The following is an 8,619-nucleotide window of genomic DNA, read 5'->3' as shown; positions in this document are numbered from 1 at the left end:
AATGCAGTGTAGTATTCCATTGTGTGAATATACCACAGCTTCTCTATCCATTCGTTTGTTGATGGGCACTTAGGTTGTTTCCAGCTCTTTGCTACTGTGAACAAAGCCATGATAAACATGGTTGTGCATGTGGTTGCCATTTCTATGTTCTTAGCCTCTGCTGTGGCTGCCCCCACTTCTCTGTCACCTGGCACGGTCTTCAAGGTTACAGTGCTCTCTATTCCACACCTAGAAAGTTTCTGGTGCAGGAACTTAGGTTCAAAGGATGCACTTTGCTTCAGACTTTTCTTGATGGTAGAAAGAGTTTCCTCAACCTCTGTTGGTCTGGCCTTTATATTTAATTACAAGGCTTCACCCTCCCAGCCAAACCATGAACTGACCAATCTCCTTGGTAGATCAAAATAATTTGTTGTAATTGGCCAATTCCCATCAGACTTTCTAATCCTATTGGATAGTTTTACATATCCTATTTGCATAGTTTACTGGCTGTTGTTCCCTCGCAAGATTGGGATCTAGCCAAACAAAAAAAATTGTTTAAGAGTGGCATTCATACTGATTACATTTATATTCACAGTCCTACGATCTCCCAGAGCTCTAACGGATTAGTGGTTAGGCACTGCACTGCCATCCCAAAGCCACACAGTTCCAATCTACTAGGCGCACCAAGGGAGAAAGATGGGCAGTCTCCTCCTGTGTGATTAGCTTCTCTGAAAATCTTTCAGAGGGTCAGCTATGCGTCAGTCCCAACGCAACACTACTGAACAACAACAGCAAAAATCAGCTTCTAAGAAAAACTTCCCTAATCTACTTATCACAGAGCTAAATATAACAGAAAATAGTACCTTTTTAAATAATAAAAACTATTGCTTTTGTATAAAAAAAAATGGACCTATCTTGTGTCTTCTGATTTTCTCTCGGCCTTTTGGCTAAGATGAAGTGTAGTATTATGGGGAGCCCTGGTCACTTACGGGTAAGGAATTCTGATGCCAGCTCAAAGGCATTTGGTTCCAATCTGTCAGTGTCAGTTGCTTTGTAGGGAAAAAGGAGCACTCTCCTCCCTTGAGATTTACTGCCTCTGAAAACCTGAGGGAGGGTCATCTATGAGTCATTTCTGACTCAACGGTACACAACAAGGTGACCCAGATACAGCGATCATCAGCTGTAATGAGAAAAAAAAAATCAAGTTATTATTTGTACAAGAAGCAATGGTTTAAAAAAAAAAAAGCAGCAGCAGCAATGATTTACTGTTTAAAAAACAAAGGAAAAAGGAACAGCCCCTCCTGATACGTGGGGTTGTGACAAGTCAGAGACAACTCAAAAGCAAGTAGTAACAGCAATGGTTCAGGTTACTTCAGGGATCAAAACACAGAGGGTTTATTTAGGGGACTGAGCCCGTATTTAAATAAGGAAGGCATTATATCCTAGCAACGATGAGTGGCAGCCTATGTTGACTTGGACATTCTATTTCAGTCTTTTTTCCCCAATTGTTGTTGTTGTTGTTATGTGCCGTCAAGTTGCTTGCGACTCATAGCGACTCTATGTACAACAGCCCTAAACTCTGCTCTGTCCTGTGCCAATCGCACTGCCTCCAACACACCCATCCCAATTACCCCAGTCACTAAATCAATCCACCTCATAGGGGGCCTTCCCCTCCTGCGCTGTCCCTCCACCCTCCCAAGCATGATGTCCCTGTCCAAGGACCTGTCCCTCCTTACAACATGTCCAAAGTATGTTAGATGGCGCCCCAGAATCCCTGCCTTCAAGGAACAGCCTGGTTTAACCCTCTCCAGGATGAATCTGTTCCCCAACATTATAGAGTATAAACAAAATACTTGTGAAGATTATTCTATCTTATTTGCATATACTCATAATGAAGTTAGATTTATACTCCTAATAAAATAGGGTGCTTCAGTGGACCAGATCCCTTTAGAACTGCAATGATTTGCAGCACCTCATTCATAGCCCTGAGCTGACCTGAGCTCTAATGTGCTCTCAGCGGAGAAAGAATATAATCTCTCTTCTCAATCCACTTAAAATACTCACAGTGGAAAATTCCTTCTGGAGCTCAACCTGAAAGTAACCAGGAACCAATGATCACTGTCTCATTTTCTTAGCTCCGTAGTTTGACAGTATTCTCCGACAGGGCCACTTCAGAGAAGTCCAAAATTATCAGTATGTCCCTTTCATCCTAAAAATATCTTTATGCCTAAGTCTCCTTTGCTGTTGTTGTTTATTTTATTTTAAACTTTTGCTTTGGACTACATTTACGATGATTAGCCTAAGAAATACATCTCAGCAAAGACTATGGCGTCTGTCTCCTGAATAGAATCCCAGGTTTGGCTATATTGGCAGATGGCAGATTGAAAACTGGGTGAATCACCTGCTTAGCTGGGCTGCCACCGACTAGCCCTTCAGGCCCTTCCCGTTCTCTTGGAGGTCATGTGAGGCATCTTTGTTGCTTCCAGGATGTGAAGGCTCTGTACAAGCAGTTGGCAGGATCTGAGCTGGAGCAAGTCGACGTTCCTATTGGCACTGGTCTGGACAACATTCTCGAGACCATCAGGATTTGCTGGGAGAAAGATGTCGAAAAGAACCGATTGGAGGCAAGAGCCTTGCTTCAGGCCAAGGTAAGAGAGACGGTGTTAGCAGCTTCCAAGATAACAAACTGACCAACAGGCAAGGGGGAAATGCAAGAAATCCAATCTTATTGGATAGAAGAAATGCAAAACAAAACAAAACCCAAAAACCAACACTTTATTAAGGGAACTCTGGTGGTCTAGTGATAAGAATCCGCATTGTAATGTCAAGAGAATGTAGTTCAAAACCACCAGCTGCTCCATGAGAGGATGGGCAAGCTCCTCTAACGCAATTACTGCCTCTGAAAACCCACCGGAGGGTCACCTATGGGTTGACTTCAACTCTATGGTACACAATAACAAGAACAATGGATGTCTATGTTGTTGTTTGTTGTTAAGTTATGTCGAGTTGCTTGCGACTCATAGTGACCCTATGTACAACAGCCCTAAACTCTGCTCTGTCCTGTGCCAATCGCACTGTCTCTGACACACCCATCCGGATTACCCCAGTCACTCAATCAATCCACCTCATACAGGGCCTTCCCCTCCTGCGCTGTCCCTGCACCCTCCCAAGCATGATGTCCTTCTCCAAGGTCTTTTCTCTTCTTGCAACATGTCCAAAGTATGTTAGACGGAGCCTTAGAATCCTTGCCTCCAAGGAGCCACCCGGGTTAACCTTTTCCAGGGTGAATCTGTTTGTTTTCCTAGCAGTCCATGGTATTCTCAATACTCTTCTCCAGCACCACAGCTCAAAGGCATCAATTCTCCTTCTATCCTCCTTGGTCTTTGTCCAACTCTATGATGCATAACAAGTGATTGCGAAGACCATGGCCTATTTCAGACTCACCTTAGTCTCCAGAGAGACACCATTGCTCTTCAGCACTTTGGAGAGGTCCCTAACAGCAGACTTTCCCATGGCAATGCGCCTTTTAATTTCCTGGCTGCTGGTGCCAAGACTGTTGACTGTGGAGCCAAGCAAACTAAAGCTGTGTACAATGTCTATGTACCTGAACAAAATATACCTCTACCCAAATCTAGCGCAAGGTGGAACCACACAGAGAGGTAAGGTGAAAGATTTATTTTATTCCATTTCATTTTTCTTTTTAAAAAAAGTCTCGTTAATTTGGAAAACAATTAAGGCCCTAGATGGCATTGCATCCTGTCCCCTCATTTGAAAGGAGAGGAAACGGAGATGCAGGGAGGAGGAGAGACTTCCCAATGTCAGGCCGCTTACAGAGAGCACCAGCTCTCAGTCCAGGGCCTTTCACTTCACTCTGAGCTGCCATTTCTCTCTGGCTTTGTTCTCAAAGCTAAATCTTATAGGCTCTGCAGTTTGCAACTTTGCTTCTGTCCCCAAACTCCAGTGATCGATCTATAGGAATACTCCACTATAGAAAGGGGCAAAGTGCAAATTGAAATACCATTTGACCCAGCAGTTCCACTACTGGGAATATACCCTAAAGAAACAAATATATGCACACCCATGTATATTGCTGCTTTGTTCACAAGAGCAAACGGTTGGAAACAACCCAAATGTCCATCAACAAATAAATGGAGAGAGAAGCTGTGGTATATTCACATAATGGAATACTATGCTACTTTGAAAAATAAGAAGCTCATGAAATAATAAACAAAATGGGTGACCCTGGAGGACATTATGCTGAATGAAATATCTCAGTCACAAAAGGACAAATATTGCATAGAGCCACTGTTGTAAAATGGGACTGACATCGGTGTTGAGGGAAGACAGAGAAGGAGGGGATAAATAATGTATATTGCATTGAAACAGATGAGGGAGAGAACTGTTTCAAAGGGACACATGATTAGGTATTATGGTCATGACAGGAGTCCAGAATGAAGGCAGCATAGTGGAGTGGACTTGTGGGGAGGGGGATTGTATAACAATGAAAGAATTTTTCTTTTCTTTTTCAGAGAAGAGCAAATTCAGGGGGAGGAATGGGCAGGGGGAAAAGTGCAACAATGAATGAATGGAAATCCTAAGTCTCCGTAAACTTTCATTAAAAATAATTTTTTAAAAAGGGGAAAAAAGAAAGGGGCGAAGTAGTTATAGCTGAAGGAAAGAATTATCATATATTATGGAAAGGAATCCTTGGGTGGGATAACCGATGGTTAGGACTCTGCTACTGACTGAGGGGTGGACGTTTGTGTCCTCCTAGAAGTGCCTTGGAAGAAAGCCCTGGTGATCTATTTCAGAAACACGAGCCGTTGTAAACCCTGTGCAACACACAGCTCTACAGTGACCCACATGATGTCTTCTGGAATTGAAGTCAACTCCCCAGAAACCGTTGCTTTTAGCTGCTGTGAGTACAACTCACAGCAACATTGTGACCAACAGTTGTGAGCCCTGTCCTAGCCTGTGCCATCCGCTTCATCTCCGATACACTTGAGTCCGTGGCTGCTGTCACTGGGTCAGTCCACCGTGTTGAGGGTCTTCCCCTCCTTCACTGACCTTCCACCTTTCCAAGCATGATGTCCCTTTGCAAGGAAGAGTGTCTCCTAGCAACGTGCCCAAAGGATGAGACAAAGCTTTGCCAGCCTTGCCTCCAAGGAGCGCTCTGGCTGCACCTTTTCCAAGACGTATCTGTTTGTCCTGTTGTTATGTTTACTGTAGAGTCAGAACTGACCCGTGGCTGACCCTCCGGCAGGTTTTCAGAGGCAGTTAATTGAACGGGAGGAGATTGCCCATCCTTCTCCCACCAAGAAGCTGGTCGCCTCCCTTGAACCGTGAGTCTTCAGGATTGCAGCACAGCTTCTTGCCACTAGGCCACCAGTCTAACTGGCATAATATTAAAAAGGAAGGGGAAAAGATCAACCTGGTACTATTCACCTGTCAGTCTCCAGAGACTCCTCACCAGCCTGACGATAATTCCAGCATTAATTCGTCATTTTTTTTGTAGTAGAATACTCTGAAAGTTACATCTCAGAGAAAACAGACAGTGTTTGTTTCCATTCAGCCAAAGCTGCTGGGGCCTCTTGCAGAGAGGCTGAGCTCCGAAAATATTTGCAGAATGAGTGAATGCCTCTGCTCATCAGTGGAGATCAGACCTGACAGCGAGAATGCCTCCAGTAAAATTGCTTTGTCAGCTGCAGCTCTGCCTTCGGGGGCTGTTGCCCGTCCCTCACCTTGGCCGTTTCCTGGCAGCGAAACACCAACATGCAAGGGCTCAGCACACACTCCTTTCTGAAGCTTCTGCAAAGAGAATAAAAACATGCACTCCGTCGCTCTCTCCAGCCCAGGGAGGCTGAAAATGAATCAACAGGGTTAATGCACATCTTGGTTTTGGCTCCCTGAGAACCAGTTCGTGAGATAAAGAGTGAAGGTAATTGATGTAGATGTGGAGAGGGTGAAGGCACGCTAGGAAAACACCAGAAAAAAAAAAGGAGCAGGGAAGGAAGACAGTGAATGGATAAAGAAGGCAGTATCCAAGAAAAACATCAAACCAGCTCTCACAGGGAGAGCTGAGCAGAGGACCATAGAACACTCCAAAATGGTGTAGATTCCAGGAAAGGGACAGGGAGCTCTGGTGGCCTAGTGGTAAGGAGCTGTGCTACCAATCTGAAAGCCCATGGTTCAAATCTACCAGATGGACAATCTCTCCTCCCATGTGATTTACTGCATAGGACCATGATTGTCAAAATAGGATAACAACCAGTAAAACACGTATGGGAACTCAAGGGGGTGAGGCTGGGAATGGGTAGGGGTGAAACTACAGGGTTGCACAGTTTGGTGGGTGGAAGGAGCTGGGGAAGGAAATAGGAAGGATCCAGGAGAAAAGACAGGGTCATGATGGGCAAAATCCAGTGGTGATTAATTTTTTAAAATACAATGCATGAGAATGATTGTATGAAACACAATGTGAATGAAGAATAGTGTGAAACATAATGTGTATGAACTTTGTAAGCAAACAAACAAACAAAAAACACAACAACAGAACACCACCTTATTAGAGGGTCAGCTATGATTTGGTTCCATAACAACAGACAAAAGGGACAGGCGAAGAAGCTAGGGTATTATGGCCTTTCAAAGACGAAGGGAAAGGTTTGAGACAAAGTGACATGTCTGCGGGCAGAGGGAGGTGGCTTAAGTTTGAGGGAATCAATGGAAGCACCAACTGCATCAGTACAACGATCTCCCAACTCTATATCTTAATCTAAGAGATTTATTGATCATTTAAAAAACAGGTAAAAACCACCACCGCCACCACCACCAAAAATCCCAGTTCAAACCAGGGACATATCTTATCCAAAAAGGGGAATGAGACCTTTCTGACTGTTTTGTTTGTAACTTACCACCAGAACTGACTGGTGAGCCAATTCTGACTCCCAGAAATGAACTGCCCCGTGGAGTTTCCCAGGCTGTAAATCTTTATGGAAGCAGATTCCTACATGTCTCTCCAGTGGGGTAGCTGATGGATTCAAACCACCCATCTTTCAGTTAGTAGATAAGCCCTTAAACACTGAGCCACCAGAGCTCTCTCTTTAAGACCTTCAACTTGTTACATTTAGCCTGCCCAGGATAACCTCATTATTTATCAACTGAAAAACAACTGGTTTGAGACAGACATCTAAGACACAACTATTAGTCACTTCCTGACATTAGCAAAAAAGAGCAAAGAAAAAGAAAAAAGGAAACAATTCATTTTAAAAACCACATGAATTTTATCTTCAGCCTACATTATCTTGAGATGAGAAGAAATAGACCGTAGCCAGTTACCAGCACCAACTGCTCTGATCAGGATCTCATTGAAGACCTTTGACAGAGTGCAAAAAAAAAAAAAAAAAATAGGACAAAATTCAGTATTACAAAAGACTTACTGGTCTAATAGAGACTAAGACCTTTAAAAGCTGACCTTAACCTACTCTTAGAAATCACCTTTCAGCCACGCAATAGAAAAGCCTATTGAGAAAAACATAATGATGACAGAAGGACTGATGCTTTTGAGCTGTGGTGTTGGAGAAGAGCACTGAATATCCCATGGACTGACAAAAGAACGAACAGAAATGTCCGGAGAAGGTGCAGCTAGGGTGCTCCTCGGAGGCAGGGGTGGTGAAGCTCTGTCTCACACACTTTGGGCGTGTTGTTAGGTAAGACTATTCCTTGGAGAGGGACTCATCTTAGTGAAGGAGAGTCTTCAGATGGACTGACACGGTGACTGCAGCAACGGGCTGGAGGGTGTCAGAGATGATGTGGATGACACCTACTAGGTCAAGGTTCAGATCTGTTGTTCACAGGGTCTCTATGGGTTGTACTTGACTCAACGGCACCTAACAACAGCAACAACATTAAATGAACAATGGCACCTGTAACTAGAGTGATCCTCAGGACAATAAACTTTATGTGACCAAAGGGACAGCATTTGTAACCCTTAAAAAGTCCAGAAGGCAAAACAGGGCAGGAGCTGGGGAAGCCAGGGAAGAGTGGTGTTCTCCTTGGGTTACAAGGAAAATCATGAATCAGGATGTGGATAAATGGTTGAATGGGAAATGGATTCATTCTGGAAACTTTCACTCAAATCACAATGAACTCTCTTTTTAAAGAAATCAACTGATTTGGGGAAAATCCCTTCACCATTAAAATAGAGTGGCTGAATCACAGGTATATGGTGATTTGGGGTAGAATGTTCACCTTTATGTGGGAGACTTGGATTGGATTCTTGACTAAAAGTAGCCTACACACTTCCTCTGACAGTGTCCACTATCTGTCCATGTCCACTGTCTGTCTGTGTCCACTGTCAGCATTCTCCCTCTGTCCATGTCCATTGTCTGACTGTCCATTGTCTGTCCATGTCCACTATCTGTCAGTGTCCACTGTCTGTCAGTGTCCAGTGTCTGTCCATGTCCACCTTATATCCATGTCCACTATCTGTCAGTGTCCACTGTCTGTCCTTGTCCACTGTCTGTCAGTGCCCACTGTTTTTCCATCGCCACCATCTGTCCGTGAAGGTGTGAAGGTTGTTATGATGCAGAACTGAGACGGGGGAAAGTCCTAGAGAGGCACTTCTAAAATTCAGACGATGAAAAT

The 8,619-nt window shown here is 44.0% G+C and overlaps 1 protein-coding gene across 1 annotated transcript in view; it reads left to right on the top strand.

Annotated features, from left to right (window-relative positions):
- The window catches only part of BFSP2 (beaded filament structural protein 2, phakinin), a 59,655-nt gene that overhangs the window by 32,294 nt on the left and 18,742 nt on the right, over positions 1-8,619 (top strand). Inside the window, exon 4 of the mRNA XM_006883424.1 lies at positions 2,466-2,627. Within this exon, the coding sequence (XP_006883486.1) occupies positions 2,466-2,627 (162 nt within the window). The remainder of the gene's footprint in view (positions 1-2,465; positions 2,628-8,619) is intronic.

Source organism: Elephantulus edwardii, unplaced genomic scaffold (assembly GCF_000299155.1).
Source record: "Elephantulus edwardii isolate Elephantulus edwardi_28Jun2011 unplaced genomic scaffold, EleEdw1.0 scaffold00027, whole genome shotgun sequence".
NCBI classification, from domain to species: Eukaryota; Metazoa; Chordata; class Mammalia; order Macroscelidea; family Macroscelididae; genus Elephantulus; species Elephantulus edwardii.
Note: the sequence above shows the minus strand (reverse complement) of the source record. Positions and strands in the feature narration are given on the sequence as shown.